We start from the raw sequence: 23,687 nt of genomic DNA, 5'->3' as shown, positions 1-23,687 counted from the left end.
ATTCTTTATATTTTTACGAATGAACTAGCTATCAACCAGGGACAAAATCATATAGACTTTAATAACTATTATATTTTACCGTTGCCGGATTTTTAAAAGTTATAATTTACAGTTTTAAACTATTCTAAATTGAAAAAGTACTAAACTGCTACTAGTTTTATTTGAAGAAAATACATAATTATATTCTTTCTATTAGGGAAGACAATTCTTTTTCTTCTCTCTTGGTAGGAAAAAGGGGAGGGTCGATATTAATATTGTGGACTGATACTAATTGAAAAAATAAATATCGCTTGAGGCACGAAGAAGACTTTTATTCTGTCATACAAAATGCATGCGGAGTTTGTGTACAATATCAAAAATAAATGTTACGTCTCCAAAAAATCCCTAATCAAAGAATATCAAATTATCTTCTCCTGAAAAAGTAGTACAACAGATATTGGAATTCTCTTTCTGAAAATTTTAATTTGTTGAAAAGTGTATTTGAAAGCAAGTATTTTCATTTATTTATTAATATTTGTCTATTTTCCTTATATTTTTAACATTCATTTATCTCTTTTCCTGCTTTCTTCTTTTAAATTTTTCCTATACACCATATATTCAAAAGAATTCCTAAATTCAATGCAAATACTTAGTCTAGATTAAACATATTTATTTAAAGTGGATTGTGAAACAAGTTTTGCAACTTAACTTATCCCTTTCCACTTTGCGGTTGCGAGTGCTTGCATTGCTGCCTTGTATCGACATTAGCCTGCTCTTTTTTCGATGTCTACAAGGATGTCTTTAAAGTGTAGGATATATTGCTCTTTCTGAACACGGGTCCGCCATTTATCGTTGGCCATAATGGCCATGTATTTTTGACAACATTAAAAAAAAACCACAGTAGCTCTACTCCGCTTGCTTCTATAGTTTAAAACAACCGAGTCATGCTGCGAGTGACACGAACCTTCGTTTTTAAGGGGAAGTCGATTTCACTAATAGCCAGTTACGATACCAATGATAGATAAAACAAGGAAGTACTACAATGACTATAAAGGATAGGGGTTTATCTAATCTGATATGACACAGAGCTCGTATCTTGAATTCAACGACATTGGATCATTTATAACAATCGTTCAAACTTTTATAGATTTTTCATTGATTTTTAGTGAATTCGACAAACGGCACATGCAGTGATCATTTGGGAGATATCGGAGCAACATCTATTCGTTTTAAAGTGTTGTTAGGAAACTTAAGTCATAGCGGCAGGGACACGGGACTTTATTTGTATGCATACTTTTATAGTACTTATTGGTAGGATGAGTCTCTGTGCAGTAAGTCTTTTATTTTATTATTATACCTGAATATATACATGTATATATATATATACGTACATGTATTTTCCTTATTGAATCATAAAAGAATACATTTGCTACTTTTACGAAACTGTCCGAAAAGAAATATCTACTATCAAATAGTTATATACAAAACTATTTACTTGTTATGAGCTATTTAGTACTGAAACAAATAATTTGCTGATCAAAATAGTTTCAATTATTTTTTTCCCGTAAAAAGACAATTTGCCGGCTAATAGTTTCAAAAACTATTTCCTGGGTATGAGCTATGTACTGGACGCAAATATTTTTTTCGTAAAGAGACTATAATTTAGCGGTCAATAGTTTCAAAAACTATTTCCTGGGTATCACGAACTATTTACTGGAAGCAATTATTTTTCCGTATAGAGACTATTTACTGGGCAGACATGGGGTAATTGAAATATGTAATTGTAATTGACTGTAATTAATTACAATTTATCATGTAATTGAATGTAATGTGTAATTGAGCATTTTTTCAATTACATGTAATTGAATGTAATTAATTACATAGCCAAAATTGCCTGTAATTGACAATTACTTTTCAATTACAAGTCAATTACATTTGAAATTTTGGATCAAAAGATTAAATCTTGTGTTTTCTCAAAAAATTATTAAAAGCAATAATCTTAACAAATGTTGTAAGCTGACAAAGAAAAGCCTTCACAGTATACTTTCTGTATTAACACAACCATGGTAGATTCTTCATTTTGTATTGAATGATAAAAAAAATGTACCGAACCAAACAGTTTCCCCCAAAAACTATTTACTTGGTACTTGAGTCTAACATTTTCTCTCATTTCCTGGAAATATAAAACATATGAACAACGGCTATGAGAACAATAGCAAGTGTATTATAATATCCCTCTAGATACCAACTATTTCCCGACACGTTTTTTTTAACACAATAGATTAAGGGACGACATCAAAAGATCGATGTAGGATAAAAAAAACTTAAATCAAATAGTTTGGGGTGGGGTTAAAATTCTGCAAGTTTTGTATATCTAAAATCGATTTTTACATATATCCCTATTGGTAAATAAATTTTTCCCAAATTAAGATAAGAGGGGTGGGGGTGGGGGGGGGGGTGGCAGTGAAAAAACTATGTGAATTAAGTTTTGTATCCTACACTGAACTTTTGATGTCGTCCCTAAGGTCGTCGAAGATAGAAATGCGACATTGACTATATGAAAAACAATTTGTATTCTCTCTGTTATATGAACAATGCACCTGTAGAATATAGGCCGGACAAGGTTGTTCGACAATCTTTATCCTTAACTAATAATCTAATGTTGTTAAGATCAAAGATTAAGTCATTTTTACATTTTTACAATATTAACAGGAAATGGATTGAAGAACAAAGATAACAATTTCCTGCATGCATTTTTTATTCAAAAAACACAATCCCCTTAATCTTTTATCAATTTTTTAAAAATATTGTTTATCAATTTGCCTGGTGCTTTCAAAGTGTCCGCAAATAACCCCGTATTAAATCGTTCCACTTCAAAAGTATACAAAGAGAAGATAACCCCGTATTGAATTGTTCTTCTTGAGACTATGGTAAATAAACTTAAAATGATAAAAGATAGCATGCAGACTTCTCATACGTTCAGGTATTTCACATCCAATATTTTATGGAAATATTCTTTATAAAGCACAAAAATGTCAGTATTCACCGCAGAAGCTAACAAAACCTTTAAATAGACTTATTAAGAAGGGATATAGTTACGATACTGTTCAACTTGTCAGGTCATTAAAGATTGCATATTTTGGCGTTAATACTGATTCACTTATAGGGTCTTTGCATCGGAACTAAACACATTCATTATAATGAACCAGTTGTTGGCATGACACGAGTTATGTTCTTCTCATATATGTTATGATGGTATGATACTAAACCCCTCACGGGGAGGATTGTGCCTGATATTCATATGATGAAGACATAATTTTTCAATCAGTTTAATTCAAGTCCGGATCTGGCATGTCAGTTAACTGCTAGTAGTCTGATGTTATTTTTGTATTATTGTCATTTTGTTTATTTTCTTTGCTTACATCTTCTGACATCAGACTCGGACTTCTCTTGAACTGAATTTTAATGTGCGTATTGTTATGCGTTTACTTTTCTGCATTGGCTAAAGGTATAGGGGGAGGGTTGAGATCTCACAAACATGTTTAACCCCGCCGCATTTTTGCGCCTGTCCCAAGTCAGGAGCCTCTGGCCTTTGTTAGTCTTGTATTATTTTAAGTTTTAGTTTCTTTTGTACAATTTGGAGTTTAGTATGGTGTTCATTATCACTGAACCAGTATATATTTGTTTAGGGGCCAGCTGAAGGACGCCTCCGGGTGCGAGGATTTCTCGTTGCATTGAAGACCTGTTGGTGACCTTCTGCTGTTGTCTGGTCTATGGTCGGGTTGTTGTCTCTTTGGCACATTCCCCATTTCCATTCTCAATTTTAACTTATAATGTAGCAACGAAAAAACTGTTATTTAAATTTAATGTTACATTCTTGTACTTGTCGAATTCTAAATGATATTATAATGTCAACTTAATATCGTTATACGCGAACTTAGCAATAAATACAACTTGCTTACAAAAAAAAATAAAGATATATGACATCCGCACAATTTAGAAAATTTAAAAGAGGGGCGAAAGATACCAGAGGTACTTTCAAACACATTTTCGAAAATAAACTGACAACATCACTGTTAAAAAAATACATGTTTAACCCCGCCACATTATTTATGTATGTGCCTGTCCTAAGTCAGGAGCCTGTAATTCAGTGGTCTTATGTTAATGTGTCACATATTTGTTTTTCGATTATTTGTTTTTTTTACATAAATAAGGCCGTTAGTTTTCTCGTTTGAATTGTTTTACATTGTCTTATCGGGGCCTTTTATAGCTGACTATGCGGTATGGGCTTTGCTCATTGTTGAAGGCCGTACGGTGACCTATAGTTGTTAATGTCTGTGTCATTTTGGTCTTTTGTGGACAGTTGTCTCATTGGCTATCATACAACATCTTCTTTTGCGTCCAGTACATAGCTCATATTAGTCATCACAACACAACATGAAAAAATTAAGACTTTTAGTGTTCGATAAACCAACTTATTTTCGCGAGTGATTTATTTTCGCGACATTGGACTAGAAATCGTAAAACGCGAAATAAAGTATCCGCGAAAATAAGTTGGTTTACAGTATCCAAATATGCATAAACGAGTTTCCTAATCTTATTGAATGAATTAACTGCCCTGGTTGACCTTAATTCTTCGGGTCGGGTTGGGGGTCGGACGCTTTTTTAAAAATGGGTGAAATTATTACCTTCAGTCTTTGTCTTCTATTGCCAGTTTGTGTTTCAGTTTAAAAAAATAAACAGCTTCGCCATGAGCGCATGATACGCCCGTCATCTTGTGTAGAAGTTTTATGCAAAATCATAAATGGTTTCTGAGAAAGTTTTAAGCAATAACCATATATTGTTTTTGAGATACGGCAGGACATGTGAAACCTCTTCTGTTTTTTTTACAAAAAACTAAATATCACTAAAATAAAATTTTGAATCAAAACCAAAAAGTATTCAAACTCATAGATCGAAAAAAAACTCCCCCTTTTTTACAAAATACTCAACGACTCAAAAATAAAATGTTGAATCATCACCAAAAAGTATACAGATCTTAAGATTAATATAATAAAGAAATGTGTAAAGTTTTAAGCAATAATCAGAAATCGTTTTTGAGATAAGGCACGACATGAAAAAAAAACCCTCCCCCTTTTTTTACAAAATACTCAATGACTCAAAAATAAATTGTTGAATCATCACCAAAAAGTATACAGATATTAAGATTAATATAATAAAGAAGTGTATTAAGTTTTAAGCAATAATCATAAATCGTTTTTGAGATACAGCGCGACATGTAAAAAAAAATCCCCTTTTTTTACAAATACTCAATAACTCAAAAATAAATTTTGAATCATCACCAAAAAGTATACAGATATTAAGATTAATATAACTAAGAAGTGTGTAAAGTTTTAAGCAATAATCAAAAATCGGTTTTGAGATAAGGTGCGACATGTGAAAAAAACACACACCCTGTTTTAGTTACAAAGTGCCGTAACTCAAAAAGTTTTGATCTTATTTTCACCAAAAAGTATACAGATCATTTGACCATCATAAGAAACAACTATTTATAGTTTTATGAAAGTTGGATAAGTCGTTCTCAAGTTACGGTGCGACCTGTTTACGCCGGACAGACAGACGGACAGACGGACGGACGGACAGACAGACGGACGGACAGACGGACGGACAGACGGACATTTGTATACCATAATACGTCCCGTCAATTGACGGGCGTTTGAAAACGGTTGTACTATAATTCAGTTATTTACTGTGTCCATTTAAATTACAGATCGAGATGAAGAAAGTTAACAGAATCACCGTTTAAATCACAATTTCCTCCAATTTAAAAGGGTTGTTGTGAACGAGGAAAATAGGAGCCTTCAGTGTAACTATGTTTGTTAACCGCTTATTTAAATCGACCAAAAACATTCTAAACTATAGAAAAGGGGGAGGGAGTCTGCCTTGAAATGATTAGTTTACTGCGGGAAGGCTACCATTACAGAATTCTAATTGTTTGCTCTATTTGTCTTACAATTTCCCCAATATAAGATTGAGGGTTCACTTAAGGTTTTTAATGAAAAATGGAAATATGGAATACATTAATTTTACAAATTGGAAATGGTAACTTAATTATTCAACATATTCTCTGTAGTATAAATTTTATTGAGATATGATAAATTTATCTATTAATCTATCTATCTGTCTATTTATCTATTCATTTATTTATTTGCGTTCTAGTATCTATATGTAGTTACATGTTTCTTATACCAATAGTGTGCACATTAAAAAATGTCCGAAATACCGCAATTAGTCATGTCAAGTACATGTATGCACATGTATATATGTTCAATCCTGTCATCCTACTTTGCTATAAGTTTTTTTTCTTTCAATAATGATATTTGTATTTGTAAAGCTATTTAGAGTATTTTAAAAGTAAGATTGTACTTTTATAAAGAATTTAAATTAAGAATAGATTCGTTTAAGTCCACTTTATTACACGAAAGACTTATGCATTGCTTTAAGCACAGAGTTGTATATAAAATTGAACATTCAGTTTATAAAATATCAAATAAAAACAGATTCGTTTAAAAGAGGGACGAAAGATACCAAAGGGACAGTCAAACTCATAAATCTAAAACAAACTGACAACGCCATGGCTAAAAATCAAGTATTTTACATGACTTTTTTTGTATACTTTGCTTGATCCATACCTTTATACGTTTATCAGTCTACCAGTGTCGTGAACTAAAAATACAATATAAAATATCCTCTATGAACCATATTTAGATAAATATCACATTGGGGTGCATGTTTTGGACAAAATATCTTCGAAATACCGCAAATTGTCATGTCAAGTACGTTCATGTATATGTTAACTTCTATAATCAATATTATTAGTTTTTTTATTTCCTTTTTTTCCATAATGATATTTGTAATTCGAAACAGAGTATTATATAAGATTGAAATCTTATACCGAAAGAGTCTAAGAAAAAGTGATAATCACAAAGAATGTCTATCCCGTCTACATGTATAATACAGTCAACATTTTGTTTCATTTTTTTTTCAAAAATAATATTTGTGAAGCTAAACAGAGTATTAAATAAGATTGAACATTTTTATAAATTATCAAATAAGAAAAGATTCGTTTAAATAAACTTTATTACACTAAAGTCTCATACATTGCTTAAGCCATAATATCTTTATACGTGTATCAGTCTACAAGTGTAGTGAACTTAAAATGCAATATAAAATAGGTTTTAAGAACCATCTTTAGATAAAATTCACACCGGGGTACATGTTTTGGACTTTTATCAAAACGACGCGAATTCGTACGTGTAATCATTTGTAAATATAACCCATGATAAAACTCTGCACATACTACACTTTGTTAAACGTTAACCTTAGATACCTACCGATAACCTTTACAAATGATACGTTTAGTATAGAAAAAGTTTTACAATGTGGAAAATTTGTTTTTTGCCAAGATTCAAATATATTACTTTTTATATTATTAATATTTTTTTTTGATAATTTTTGATTACTTAGCTTCAATTTAAAAGGACAGAGCAAAGCAAACATTCATCTAGGGGTAATATATAGACTCCCCCCTTTTTTAGTTAATATTTTCTTTGCAAAGTTTTTACACGCCGCGACTGTCAGGATATATTCATCAATTGAATACGTTATACTCAAATACTCATATATTAGAATATTTCGGGAGTTTTCAGCCAACCAAGTAACTTTTTTGATAAATTACATGCGCACTATATTCAATCATGCGCATCTTCTTTTTTTTATAAATTACATGCGCACTATATTCGATTATGCGCATCTTCTTTTTTTTTTTTTTATATATATACACAGTTCGTAGTACGTAATGTTTATATTTTGAATCACATTATGATTAAGAGCATTTGATAAACATTGTATCAGTTAAGTCCAAATGTTCCCTCAAAAAGCATTTTTCCAGAAGATTTACAAAATCGTATTTCCATTTCTTTATGTTGTAAGTGACATAATAAGGCAGACACAGCAAGGCGAAACAAAGGAAAAGCAACTGAGCAGTGGCGGATCCAGGGGGGGGGGGGGGGGGGGGGGGGGTTCCAGGGGTTGGAACCCCCCTTTTTTTTTGGCCGATCAATGCATTTGAATGGGAGCATATAGTTGGAACCCCCCCCCCCCCCCCCCTCTTTTTAAAATGTCTGGATCCGCCACTGCTGAGGTTTTTAATAGCTAAAATAAGACCAGGTGAAACAGACAAAGGACAGCGGACCAATCTAGTTGACCTTAAAATTAACCAGGTTCACTCCAAGGTCAATCATAAACAAGGAAGAAGCCTGTCAGATCAATTTTAAAAAAACGTGTGAAGAAAATTCATAATTTTTATTGACATCTTTAAACCATTATTAGATCGGTATTGATCGTAGATTCAAAAGCATTCACTAGTTACCAATCAATTGAAATATTTCGCAGATCTAAAACCTCGGAAATAAAAGATACGAACATGAATATACAATGTATAGGCAGTGACAGCCAGGTGTCCGGGGGTCTGGATAGAGGTTATTCGTTTAGTTCAATGTAGGTGGCCTTAGTTTATACATATTCATTTATAGTGGATTGGGAAACAAAATTAAATAGACTCCAAAGTAGGTGGCCTTGTGGTCGCACACACTGAAAGCGGGATCGTCTCGATATCCTAATTGCATGAGTTTCAGTCCCAGCGATTGAAAAACAAAATTGTGCTTCCGCAAATTTGAAGCGGGGTTGTCACGATATCCTAATAGCATAAGTTTCAATCCCAGTAATTAAAAAACAAGATTGTGCTTCCGCAAATTTGCAGCGGTGTTGTCTTAATATCCCAATAGCGTGAGTTTCAATCCCAGCGATTGAAAAACAAAATTGTGCTTCCGCAAATTTAAAGCGGGGTTGTCTCGATATCCCAATAGCATGAGTTTCAATCCCAGGGATTGAAAAACAAGATTGTGCTTCCGCAAATTTAAAGCGGGGTTGTCTCGATATCCCAATAGCATGAGTTTCAATTCCAGGGATTGAAAAACAAGATTGTGCTTCCGCAAATTTGAAGCGGGGTTGTCTCGATATCCCAATAGCATGAGTTTCAATCTCAGGGTGGAAAATTTTGTCCTGCATTTTTTTTAGTGTAATCTCTGTCCTGCCTTTTTATTTTTCACTCTGTTTGGTCCTGCTTTTTTTTATTTTTTAGTTTATCCTGACTTTTTTTTACCTAAATTGTCGTCCTGACTTTTTTTTTTGGCAATTGTCTCATCCTGCCTTTTTTTTTACTCAAAACTCCTGTCCTGCCTATTTTTTTCAAATTTCATCCTAGCCCTCCCCCCCCCCCCCCCACTAAAAATCAAATGGTAGCTCCCTAACCTAGAAATCTGCGAAAATTTGCCATCCAACGAATAATAGTGAATCCACGGCATACTCTTTTTCTGTATGTATAACCCCTTCATACCCTCGTGTCCCTATTTATCAAAATATGTTAGAAAAAAAATCACATCATGTGAGATAAACTATGATTGATAATGATTGTGTAATCGATAAATGGTCTATTCATATCTGTATGTTGTTTTAATGTGCTTTATTTCAATACATTTAACGTTTACGTAATATAGCTTTCAGACTATGGATTTAGTGTATATAAAATGATATGTGATATAATTGTCATTGAGACAACTCTCCACCAGAGACCAAATGATATAGAAGTTATCAACTATTGGTCACTGTACGATATCTTTTTACATTAACGGGTACTAGTACAATATTTTTTTTTTCTTCAATAAAATAAATAGGTTAACATTTCACTGTTGTTCTTTGGATCTCATTCAAAACCTATGTTGAAATTTGAAAATTAAAGACTCAGTGTAAATAGCGTACTTGAAACACTAAGTAACATTTTTAACTCAAAATTGTAAATTTTAAATTGAATTGTTGTACTCGTCCTTCACGGGGGATCAGGCCTTACGGTCATAAAACTTTCGAGCATGATTTTTGTACTCAGACTCGAAAATCAACCAATCAAATTGCTGGATTTCATGTTTCGAGCATGATTTTTGTGCTCCAAGCACTGATAAAAGTTTTATGCCTTCAAGGCCAGATGTGAACTCGAGGCGAGCACGCGCCTACCACAACGCCATCGAATCTGTTTGTCTATTTGAAATCACATAATACAAATCTGTCGTTAAACTGAAGGTCTGTCTAATTTGATTCAAGGTTATGATTCGTGTTAGCTTGAGACATAACAGTCAGCATATTGTGTTCTTTTTGTGATAATTTAAAAAAATCGTGAAATTAAAAACATTTTTTTACACCATAAAATATTTTTTTTCAATTTATTTTTTAGTTTACTACTTTTTATAATAGGGAAATTCATATATACCTTTAGTTGACTTGGGTGACCTTTAAGCCAATACACATTGATACAAATGAGATATTCATTCACGCAAAAAGGATTGAAGGTTTCGAAGTTTAGTGTAGCGTCCATATTGGGGATTATAGCTGGACTAGTAAACATTCTTGTTTGAGGGAAACCAAAACCCGCCTGGAGTTGATAGATTATATAGCTGCACTGAACTCTGATTGGAGGCATAAAGCTGTGTTATATACTCTTTGGTCAGGCTGTTGTTTTTCTTACATTCCTGTTCTATTGTTATATTTCATATTTTTTTATTTCTGAAACATTCCCAGTTTCATGCTTCAATGTATTGTAAACAGTTTAAAAACAAATTCCCAGTATATATAGAAATAAGAAGATGTTGTATGAGTGCCAATTAGATAACTCTCAATCCAGATCACAATGTATAAAAAGCAAAGATAAATATACAATTTGAACATTTTGCAAAAGAATAAGTGCTATGTCATAATATCAGTATAAGACACTGATTTTTGGAGATTCACCATTACTCAATCACACCTACACTTTATGTCCCGCTGGTATAAATATAGTTGAAACGCAAGATATAGATTGAAAAGAAAAACTTCTTAGAGATTATATTATAAAAAAATATCTAATATAATTGTCTTGCGTAAGCTTAAAATCGAATATTTGTCATGATTATAAGCGCTCTGTGGGATATTGACAGACCTACAGTGTCAATTTTTTTGGGGATTTTTTTTATCATTGTCTCATACCTTTTATTGGTTTTTAAGTTATGCAATAAAGAGGGGGGTAAAGGGTTATTTTCGTGCAACGGGTTTTGCCATTTTTATTTCACGTGCAGCCGTGAAAAAGGTTCCTTATTCACCGTTGTTTGCGAAATTGGTAAAAAGATCAACATGAAGGAAAATTCTGAAAATGACAAAGCTCGATGTGCGATATAAAAAAAACCAGACATCTTCTAAATTCGTCCTATGATTGACAAGTGTAACTTGTTAAACGTTCAGTAACAAATATTTCAGTTTAACTATTTTTTGCACACACAACGTTCAGTGACAAATATTTCAGTTTAACTATTTTTTGCACACAAAACGTTCAGTGACAATGATATTTCAGTTTAACTATTTTCTGCACACAAAACGTTCAGTGACAAATATTTCAATTTAACTATTTTTTGCACACACAACGTTCAGTGACAAATATTTCAGTTTAACTATTTTTTGCACACAAAACGTTCAGTGACAATGATACTTCAGTTAAACTATTTTCTGCACACAAAACATTCAGTGACAATGATATTTCAGTTTAACTATTGTCTGCACACAAAACGTTCAGTGACAAATATTTCAGTTTAACTATTTTTTGCACACAAAACGTTCAGTGACATGATATTTCAGTTTAACTATTTTCTGCACACAAAACGTTCAGTGACAAATATTTCAGTTTAACTTTTTTTCTGCACACACATATTGTGTGTGATGTATAAGTACTTGTCTACGCCCACTCTATGTTTGTGTTTGATGTATTTTTATTTGCATCCATCTGATGAGTAACATGTAATAAAATAGAGAATGGAAATGGGGAATGTACCAAAGAGACAACAACCCGACCATAGAAAAAAAACAACAGCAGAAGGTCACCAACAGGTCTTCAATGTAGCGAACAATTCCCTCACCCGGAGGCGTCCTTCAGCTGGCCCCTAAACAAATATATACTAGTTCAGTGATAATGAACGCCATACTAATTTCCAAATTGTACACAAGAAACTAAAATTAAAATAATACAAGACTAACAAATGACAAAGGCTCCTGACTTGGGACAGGCGCAAAAATGCGGCGGGGTTAAACATGTTAGCGGGATCCCAACCCTCCCCCAAACTGGGACAGTGGTATAACAGTACAACATAAGAACAAACGATAAAAATCAGTTGAAAAAGGCTTAACTCATCAGATGGACAAAAATATAAGTGGACGTGGACACTACATATCATCCTTAAAAAAAAGCCTTTCTCAACCGATTTGTACAGTTTGTCCTTACGTTGTATTGTACATGTAACACCTCTGTCTCGTAATATTAAAGTTTATAGTGTATACTGTTTTTGAAAAGATATGTACATGTATGTAAATTTTACAAAAGATTAAGTGTTATAACATACAACTTATATCATTATATCAGTATAAGACAATAAATTTTGGAGCACACATCACGCCTACATTTTATTTCCCGCTGTTATATATTAAATAGTTGAAACACAAGATATGGATTGAAACGAATCGCTTTTAGAGATTAATCTATAAAATAAAATCTAACGAAATTGTCTTGCGAAAGCTAAAATTCGAATATTAATCATGTTTATTAGCACTCTGTAGGTTATTGACAGACCTACAGTGTCATGGTTTTTTTTTTCTTCATTGGCTCATACATTTAAGTGGTTTTCAAGTTACGCAATAAACAAAGGTTGTTGGTTTTTTTTTTTAATTCAAAACCAATAATTTATATTAAGCTTATCTGTTATTGTAATATTTAAAGAAATATAGCTCGATGTGTCATGTAATGAAAGTCATGACAATGCTCAACGTGAGCTATATAAAAAAAAAAAAAAAAAGAAGAAGACATCTTCCAAATCGCAGGCTCTCCGATGGTTGACAATTGTGTCTTGCTTAACGTCCAGTGATAAATGTTAATGAGTTACTATTTACTGCGCATAAAAGTTTTCAACTGGTATATTTTATTGTACAGTTACATGTAGGAACGTTTTTGAAATGTTGCTGCCAGTATTTCCCGGTATTACATTATTTCCCAGTATTACACAGTGAAAGTTATGCACTTGTTAGACAAAATCGAATGTAAGTAGCATCGCCCAGAGGCGGATTTAGGGGGGGGCAGGGTGCCCGGGTCCCCCTTTTTGGCAAAAAATTTGGTTGCTTATATAGGGAATCATTGAAGCGTGACTGGAGCGGGCCCCCTCTTAGGTCAGTCAGTGGGCCCCCACTTATGAAAATTTCTGGATCCGCCACTGTCGCCAATAATATACACATGATCTATGTATGTAATTAATTGTTATGGGTTAAGGGTTACTGTGAAACTTACTACTCTTGGGGCTGTGAGATTGTGAAAGAGAAACAGAAAATTAATTTGAAAATAAGAAGATGTGATATGATTTCCAATGAAACAACTCTCCACAAGAGACCAGATGACACAGAAATTAACAACTATAGGTCATCGCAAGGCCTTCAAAATGACATCGTTTTTTTTATATAGATAAGACCGTTGGTTTTCCCGTTTGAATGGTTTTACACTAGTAATTTTGGGGCCCTTTATAGTTTGTGAGATTGTGAAAGGCTCCGTGTTGAAGACCGTGCATTGACCTATAATGGTTTACTTTTTTGATAAATATTATTTGGATGGAGAGTTGTCTCATTGGCACTCACACCACATCTTCCTATATCTATAGTCATTTATAAAAAGGAAGCTTTTCTCTAAATTTGAAGAAGGGCATTTTAACTCTTAAACAAAGTTTAAAGTTACTGTTAAATTCAAAAACTTTCATCATGACTTGTTTAAAAAAAAAAATAGATATAAAATTTTTGAAAAAGCCAAACAAACTTTCAAAAAGCACTCTAAGTAAAAAAAAATATGTGGTGTACACTATAAGATTAAATTGAGAATGGAAATGGGGAATGTGCCAAAGAGACAACAACCCGACCATAGAGAAGATACCAGCAGAAGGTCACCGACAGGTCTTCAATGTAGCGATATTCCCGCATCCGGAGGCGTCCTTCAGCTGGCCCCTAAACAAATATATACTAGTCCAGTGATAATGAACGCCATGCTAATTTCCAAATTGTACACAAGAATCTACAGTGAGTTCAAATGAAGTGGATACATTATAGACAACCACACGGCCTTCAACAATGAGAGAAGCCCATGCCGTGCAGTCGCCCCAATTGCATATTTATTTAGGTTAATATAATTGAAATTACAGATAAAATGTAAATTCCATGAAATCATATAAATAGTATCAAATTAAGTGTAGGAATTTTAACTCTACAAATTATGACAAGCTCGTGTAATATTTGAATAAAAAGTTATAACCTGCACAACTTTGCACCATACATTATTAATAAATGAAAGAATGTTATTGACTGAACTTAAATAATGCATAAGTTATAATATTGATTATGGATTCGGAGTACCAACATATGCATTTGTTTAGTTTTAAAGCATGGTGACTTTGATGTTAGCAAGGTGCGTGTAAATACAAAAGTAGACCAAGTTTAAAATTATAACTGGATATTAAATATGTATTACAGATTAGATTCTGAAAGTGATCGTAAAACAATACATGTAAAGAGAATTTGTATGTGTTCCACTTGTTAAAAAGAATAATTAAAAGTTAATTATATTAATTTACTAAGTTTCTTAAGACTTTGACATCGACCATATGTTTCCTAATTATTTGTAGCGGGATTTGCTTCAGGATAAAACGGGATTACTCCCGCTTTTGTTGGGTTCGTGTTGCTAAGTCTTTAGTTTTATATGTTGTGATTTTAGACGATTATTTGTCTTTATATCGGTACTCGTTTCTGATCATGGTATAGTCTTCGACTTATGAGTTTGAATTTTTCGAAAAACTAAGGATTTTCTTATCCCAGGAATAGATTACTTTAGCCTTATTTGGAACAACGGATTTGAATTTTGGGTCCTTAATGCTCTTCAACTTTGTATTTGTTTGGCTTTACAACTTTTTGATTTGAGCGTCATTGATGAGTTTTATGTAGACGAAACGCGCGTCTGGCGTAGTAAGTTATAATCATGGTACCTTTGAGGGGGAGGACAGGGGTAAGGGAGACAGGGAGAAAGGGGGTAGGAGAAAGGAGAAAGGGGATGGGAGAAAGGAGAAAGGGGTAGGAGAAAGGAGAGGAAGGCTGGGAAAAAGGAGAAAAAGTTGGAGAAAGGAGAACATTTTTTAATTTATCTCAAAAGGAGATGTTTTATTCTAATAGGAGAAAGGAGAACGGGGGTAGGAGAAAGGAGAAGAGGGGTGGGAGAAGGGAGAAGGGTACCCCTGTCCTCCCCCTCACCTTTGATAACTATTGTATTTCTCTTTGGTTTATTCTGCCTTTATTTTATTGACAAACCAAGAAATGTATGGGTGGTTATATGGCTCATGGTAATTCTTAAAGATGACCATATGTTGCTTACATCTTTTTCATTTGGACTGTGGTGAATTGTTGTATCATTGGCATTCACATAATCTAATTTCATCATAGTCAAAATAAATCAGTGTATATAAAAAAAGAAGACGTGGTATGATTGCCAATGAGACAACTGTCCACAAGAGACCAAAATGACACATACATTAACAACTATAGGTCACCGTACGGCCTTCAACAATGAGCAAAGCCCATACCGCATAGTCAGTGTATGTACATGTATCAACATATATGTCAGTGATTCAGTAAACAAGTATCTTTAAACAACGAAGAATTGTAGTCGAGAGTCTATCATATTTCTGCAAACAAAAGTGCAAATTATGTCTGAGCCTTGTTTGCCTCTGTGGCAAGTCTCAAACATTTATATGTCAATTTCTGCAGATAAACTCCATCTCAGATTCTCAACTTCCAAAACGAGGCAGTTTTGTATCCATTTTTGAATCAGGCAAGGATATAAACATACTATGTAGCTTTACAACTTGTCACTAATGACCACTTGTTAATAACAACCGTCTTGTTTCGTGGGTGCCTTCAGGGAAAACGGTACTATTACATTTTCCTAGCAGTAGGTTGGCCGGCCTTTTGTGTACCCAAGGCAGGTGGAGGAAGTCAAATTAGGAGCGCTGTGATTGGATGTAAGGATACACTTTTATCTATGAATAACGTTAACTGCAGTGTGTATATTTACAATATAAATTTCAAAAACTATTGAAATATTTTCTAGAGAATTATTCGAAAAGGCTTCCAAAGTTTCATAAATTTGGTGTAAAATGACGGTGGGCATGGATAACATAACCAAGCTCCGTTGGAAATTGGTCATCATACTATTTGGTTTCATTTTTTAAAATAGAATAATAAAGTAGTAACATCACACATAACTGTTTTATCCAGGTTTTTATTATAAAAAGTGGTAAATTTAGGAATTGTTAGTCTATGGCAGAATAAATAGTACCGTTTTCCCTTCATTGACCGCAACACTTTGTGTAACCATAACTCCTTAATTTAACTTATAGTAGTAACACTACAAATATGTTACATGTGGAGAAAGATCTGATTATATCCGGAGCACTCCCGTTTTTCAGTGGGATTCGTGCTGTTTGAAATTCCAAAATCTTGCAAAGATTACTCTACAAAATATCATTTTGTGCACTTGTTGTTTTGATCCGAGCGAATTTTGGGGATTCCCAACCCCCAAACTTTGGAATTCGCCATTTTTTCCAATATTACTTGAGGACAGGAGGTGACATACTATTTTTTAATTTTTATGTTAAAATAAATACTTTTATTCGTATTATCAATAATCAAATATAAGTTTACTCTTCTTTTTATCTTTAAAGCATGCAAAATAAAATTCTCAAAATCGAATCAGGAAGTGGCTTGCCTATCAATATTATTAATTGTTAATGTCATTATAAAGGTACTGATAATATAACGTGAAATGTACAAATCATATCAGTATTGATTATTTACATACATAAAAGGGTTGCTAATCTGTCCAAATACAAACAGTAAATCTATTGATATACGCACAGTAATCTTGATAACATTTTGGAAATCTCATTCATTGCTTTTCCAAGTATTTTTAAATGAAAACAAAGTAAATTAATAAGGACCACTTGAATATCTATATCCATTGTACTAGGTGGTATTCTGTTGAAACGTTTTTGTTTGAAAGTGAACTTAAATCATGCTGTTATCAATATAACCGGGATTATCCTTCTTTTTGGATTTTCCCACACATTGCTGGGACGGCAGACAGACTTTTCGACAAGAAGTTATAAATATGTATTTCTAAACCGATTGCGGTAATATATATAAGGTCCAAATAGTTCATGACACATAATTCACACACTATAACTTCTGGGTAATTATGTGTTAGAATAAAAAACAAAATCAAATGTGAAAAAGATGACATTTATCATTATATCTGACATTTGAAAATAAAAATCAAACCGTCCCAGCCTGTTTAAAAGAATTGCTTATACATCTCATTATCTGAACTTTTAAAAAATAGATTCACAAGATTTTAATTACTTACAAGCATCTAAAGATTTGTCTCAACAATACTGAATTTAGGGAGCTACCATTTGATTTTTATGGGGGGGGGGGGGGGGGGGGCTAGGATGAAAATTTTTGTCCTGCATTTTTTTTTTAGCTGTAATCTCTGTCCTGCCTTTTTATTTTTCACTCTATTCGGTCCTGCCTTTTTTTTTAGTAGTTTATCCTGACTTTTTTTACCTAAATTGTCATCCTGCCTTTTTTTTTTTTGCAAAGTGTCTCATCCTGCCTTTTTTTTTACTCAAAACTCCTGTCCTGCCTATTTTTTTCAAATTTCATCCTAGCCCCCCCCCCCCCCCCCCCTAAAAATCAAATGGTAGCTCCCTTACTCATTTCGTAGCATACCTCTGTCTTTCTATATTACATTCTTTTGGTATGTTTCAAATGTGTGAAATCTTGAACTCAAATCCAGGCGCGGATCCAGAGGGGGGGGTTCCGGGGGTTGGAACCGCCCTTTTTTTGGACGATCAATGCAATTGAATTGGAACCCCCCTTTGTCCTGGGTTAGGAACACCCCCCCCCCTTTTTAAAATGGCTGGATCCGCCCCTGAAATCGCTTGGATCCAAATATAAAAGTGGCAAGGGTTTTGATTGCCTGGACCCTTAATCTATCCTCCTCTTTTTCAAAAAGGGGAGAACAGTCAGTTCTGTAACGTAGAGAAATCATTTTTATATTGACTTATAAGTATTTCTGTGGAAAATCTGCATGCAGATATTACTTCTTGGACTCCCAAGAATTAAAACAGACTATACATACAGCTTGGACTTTATTCTTTGTTGAAGGCCTTATTTAATAGTTATCCCACAAAGACTCGGTGTGTCAGTGTAAGATCACCCCGATGGCCGTGCCAGGGAATGATCTAACACTGACACACCAAGTCCGAGTGGGATAACTATTTTACATCCCAGCTATTTAAGATTAGACGAAAATCATTTACAATCTAGTTTAGAACGCCACACAACCATTATTATATACTTTAAATATTACTATATGATGTATACCCTTTATGGCCCCAAACACGATGAGTAGATATCAAAGAATATCAACTCGCCCCACTTGCCAATCGGCCCACACTATATCGCCACCTAATAAAAAAATCGCCCCATTCTTGTTTACCGATTTTTTTTGAAAAAGTGTAAAATCAAATTGAACAATCAGTCTGAAAACTCACTTATTATCGAAAAAGGTTTAAACCCCACTGAATAAAGGTCTGACAACTCGACCCACTTATAAAAAGATCTTGCTTCCTTTAAGTATGTCAAATAACTATTATTTCGTATCCAGTCGTCCTGGTGTAGTGGTATTGTAAATACACGGGATTATTTCTACGTGAATTTTGATAGGTAGTCTTTTCCGTATAAATAATTATAAGTTGTATAGTGGATTTGACATTCCGGCCAAAATGTTACAGAACAAAAGAGAGCATGCATAACATAGAAACTCAAACTGTGGTGATCTGGTAGGGGTGATCCGGCTCAGACCACCACTGTTAGAACAAAGGAGCTGGGGTGTAAGGTGACATATAGAAGGGGGAGGACAGGGGTAAGGGAGACAGGGAGAAAGGGGGTAGGAGAAAGGAGAAAGGGGGTGGGAGAAAGGAGAACGGGGGTAGAAGAAAGGAGAAGAGGGGTGGGAGAAGGGAGAAGGGTACCCCCTCCTGTCCTCCCCCTCATATAGGCTATAGTTTATAATTACTGTGTCATTTGGTCTGTATGGAGAATAGTCTCATTGGATGGGCAATCATACAACATCTTCTTATTTTTATATTGTCGTATTTACTGCTAAATGATGTCTCGAAGATGTCTGTAATTTCAGAGCATCTTTTTACTGGTTAAAAATTGACTTGCAATAATTTTTACAGATTTTGAGCCAAAGGGAAATATATGGATCAGTATTGCAGTACGTTTTTTTTATCTTCATATCATGACACTTTGACACTTGTAAAACATAAAATAAAATCTTATCTTGAATTGAAAAGCATGTTTAAATGCCGTGTTATATATCTTTATAGGTGAACACGATTTGACGCAAACGAAAAATTCAATTCTGAAATTCACTGATAAGCAAATATAAAAATGGAATACGGAAGAACCAGACCACAACATAACTCGTATCTGAATCATGGTTACGACGAAGACCAGGATGAAGGAAGTGACGTATTAGCTCACAGTATCTCGGATCAGAGTGATGGTGAGATGGAAGATACAAATCAGACATTCCAAACAGAAACTGAACAAATGAGACAGAGGCAGGAAACATCAAGGAAAAAATCCGTCAAACAGTAAGTTTTATGATATTGGGTCCCTTTTTTTCTGTTTTCTTTAACTTTAGATTATTTTTTCTCTTTTCTTTATTGATTATGTCCATCCATTATTCTTTATTCTTAATATTTTAAAATCTCATTATGTTCTTTTCTTGTTATTTCAGTATCCCAATATTTTTCTTTTATATTTTTTTGACTATTTTTCTTGTTTAATTCTTTGCTATATTCTGCACTTTTCGGACAATATCTCCAATTCGGAAAACACTACCCACACCCTCTTTTACCTATAATAAGATTAATTGATCGATGTTTGCTTTGCGTCTAGAGGCAGGGAGCATCAATGAAAAAAACTGTAAAACAGTAAGTTTTATGAAGCGCATAACGGCGGGTCCTTGTTCTGTTTTCTTTAATTTTAGATTATTTTTCTCTGTTCTTTTTACATTATGTCCAATATTTTCGATTCTTTATATTTCAACAACCAATATATTAAACTGGTACAAAAATGTAATTATCAGGGTTTCTTTAATTGAAAATATTAAAATTGATTTTGTTTATTTTTCAAACTGTCTTTTCTTTCGTTTCCTGTTTTTTTTGTCTGGTGTCATCGAAGCACAATAACAAGACACATTCCTTAACAGTTGCAAAATTTCAACACAATTCTTGCATTGGAAGAAACAAAGCTGATTTTGACAGTTTGGCATTAATATTTATATAAGCCTACTCAAAAAATGATAATTACGAATATATTTGTATGTTTGTAAATATCAATTTTGCTAAAATGCTACATTTATAAAATTGCACTTAAAATATGTAAAAGGTCACTTTCTGATGGAAGCTTTATCTCCGATATTGTATCAACTAAATAACCAATGTTTCATTTTGTCCACTAAAACTATTCAATTAATAAAACTATTTTTATACTGCACCAAAACATACGTTGTAACCGTTAACGTGTTTGTCTGTTCTCTCTATTTGTTGTTCTGTCAAACTTTTAACATTTTTTGTTGTTCTATTGGGAGCTACCATTTGATTTTTATGGGGGGGCTAGGATGAAAAATTTTGTCCTGCTTTTTTTTTTTAGTTGTAATCTCTGTCCTGCCTTTTTATTTCTTACTCTATTCGGTCCTGCCTTTTTTTTTACTAGTTTATCCTGACTTTTTTTACACAAATTGTCATCCTGCCTTTTTTTTTTACCAAGTTGCTCATCCTGCCTTTTTTTTTTTACCCAAAACTTCTGTCCTGCCTATTTTTTTCAAATTTCATCCTAGCCCCCCCATAAAAATCAAATGGTAGCTCCCTAAGCTTCCAGCTCCGCTTCAACATGATGCAGATCAATCGAACATCTCCACACAACACGTGTTGTCCTAACTTAGATAGTATTATAAGGCATTTTTGTTGACGTTATGACACCACACAAATGTATAGGCAGTTTTTCACCATACATCTGTCAATAATTTAATTTTGGATGTAAAGCGTCTTCTGATTGGCTGACGTTATTTTTTTATCAGCCCATAGATATAATTTAGTCATATGATCGTGACGTCATCAACGGTTTTTCATGGTTTTCTACGGTTTAAAATGGTATTTAGAATTAAATTATAAGAAATGACTGTAATATTTTTTCTGTCTATTCGAAATAACATAAAAAATGTGGTGCACACTGTTAAATAACCCGCTACGCGCATTATTCAGTGTGCACCAAATTGTTTATGTTATTTCTTCATAGACAGAAAAAATGTTACAGTCATTCCTTAAATATAGAAATATAAAATCAGGCAGTAGTGGTGTGATTGACTATGAATAAACTATCCATCAAAATTCAAATGGAGTGGTTGTAAGTAATTAAAGGCCACAGTACAACCTTCAACAGTGAGAACATTATCAATACTATAAAAACACATTTGTAAGAATTTGACTTTTTTTGGCAGTTTCAGTCGGTAGGAAATGGGTGAAAATAAGAGCTCTAGTCACATTTTTATATTTTCGTTATTAGTTTGTCTTACACTGAAGCTAATTGATAATATTTGTAATTTTCTTCTTTACTAATGATCTTTCTTTAATGTATCTTTTTTTTCTAATAGAAAAGAAGGATGGGATGTGTTCGAGGCACGTTCCAAAGATGTGAACAGCCAATCAAACATAGACTTCTGGAATGTCGTTTTCAAAATCACGCGAACTATCGTTGTGACGGTATTTGCTCTTATTGTATGTTTGACAGCTGTGATGTCCAAATTAACGCTTATATACATGTTATCTAAGATAAATGTGCCAATAAATCAGGACGAAACATCTCTAAAAACTTTCAACGGAAGTGTGATCTATCCTACCGGAAGTGCCAGTAAAACGGAAGTGACGTGGATATGGGCTGTGCTTGTTTGCATGTTAGCGCCTTACGTATTTACATTGATCAAAAGTATGAATAGATTACTTTTCAAGAAGACGAATTCGATCAAACCAGTTGCTTTGGTTGTAGTAAGTATAATAACAATTAAGAAAAGAATAGAAAAAAGAAAAACTGCGGCATAACTCATATCTGTATGTAATAAAATTGAGAATGGAAATGGGGAATGTGTCAAAGAGACAACAACCCGACCATAGAAAAAAACAACAGCAGAAGGTCACCAACAGGTCTTCAATGTAGTGAGAAATTCCCGCACCCGGAGGCGTCCTTCAGCTGGCCCCATAACAAATATATACTAGTTCAGTGATAATGAACGCCATACTAATTTCCATATTGTACACAAGAAGCATAAATTAAAATAATACAAGACTAACAATGGCCAGAGGCTCCTGACTTTGGACACAGGCGCAAAAATGCGGCGGGGTTAAACATGTTTGTGAGATCTCAACCCTCCCCCTATACCTCTAGCCAACATTTATAGTACTAATGTATGGACTGTTTCATATTGGCCCTGTAACATTCCCTAGGTGTTAATAATGGCAAAGGATGGTTGTAATGGCCCGAGGCCATTATTAATATCAAGGGCATGTTACAGGGACAATATGAAAAAGTCCATATATTGATACTTTTATTAACCAACTATAAAGGCAACTTCATTCAAGAACAGTCATCGAGTCTCAGATCCAAAATTATACAGAGCTTATCCACAAACTACAACAGGACCAATACAGAAAAGCCCGTTTCATAACATTTTTAGCTCACCTGGCCCGAAGGGCCAAGTGAGCTTTTCCCATCACTTTGCGTCCGTCGTCCGTCGTCCGTCGTCTGTCGTCGTCCGTCGTCGTCCGTCGTCGTTAACTTTTACAAAAATCTTCTCCTCTGAAACTACTGGGCCAAATCAAACCAAACTTGGCCACAATCATCATTGGGGTATCTAGTTTAAAAAATGTGTGGCGTGACCCGGTCATCCAACCAAGATGGCCGCCACGGCTAAAAATAGAACATAGGGGTAAAATGCAGTTTTTGGCTTATAACTCAAAAACCAAAGCATTTAGAGGAAATCTGACATGGGGTAAAAATGTTTATCAGGTCAAGATCTATCTGCCCTGAAATTTTCAGATGAATCGGTTAACCTGTTGTTGGGTTGCTGCCCCTGAATTGGTAATTTTGAGGAAATTTTGCTGTTTTTGGTTATTATCTTGAATATTATTATAGATAGAGATAAACTGTAAACAGCAATAATGTTCAGCAAAGTTAGATTTACAAATAAGTCAACATGACCGAAATGGTCAGTTGACCCCTTTAGGAGTTATTGCCCTTTATAGTCAATTTTTAACCATTTTTCATTAATTCGGTAAATTTTTACCAAATATTTTTCTCTGTTACTAATG

At 33.7% G+C, this 23,687-nt stretch overlaps 1 protein-coding gene across 1 annotated transcript in view; it reads left to right on the top strand.

Moving 5' to 3' along the window:
• The first annotated feature begins 1,056 nt into the window (after window positions 1-1,056).
• The window catches only part of LOC139503656 (chitin synthase chs-2-like), a 47,369-nt gene continuing 24,738 nt past the window's right edge, over window positions 1,057-23,687 (top strand). The window contains exons 1-3 of the mRNA XM_071293477.1: window positions 1,057-1,310; window positions 19,644-19,913; window positions 21,977-22,367. Coding sequence (XP_071149578.1) covers window positions 19,708-19,913; window positions 21,977-22,367 — 597 coding nt within the window. The 5' untranslated portion in view covers window positions 1,057-1,310; window positions 19,644-19,707. The remainder of the gene's footprint in view (window positions 1,311-19,643; window positions 19,914-21,976; window positions 22,368-23,687) is intronic.

This window comes from Mytilus edulis, chromosome 14 (assembly GCF_963676685.1).
Source record: "Mytilus edulis chromosome 14, xbMytEdul2.2, whole genome shotgun sequence".
Lineage (NCBI taxonomy): Eukaryota > Metazoa > Mollusca > Bivalvia > Mytilida > Mytilidae > Mytilus > Mytilus edulis.
Note: the sequence above shows the minus strand (reverse complement) of the source record. Positions and strands in the feature narration are given on the sequence as shown.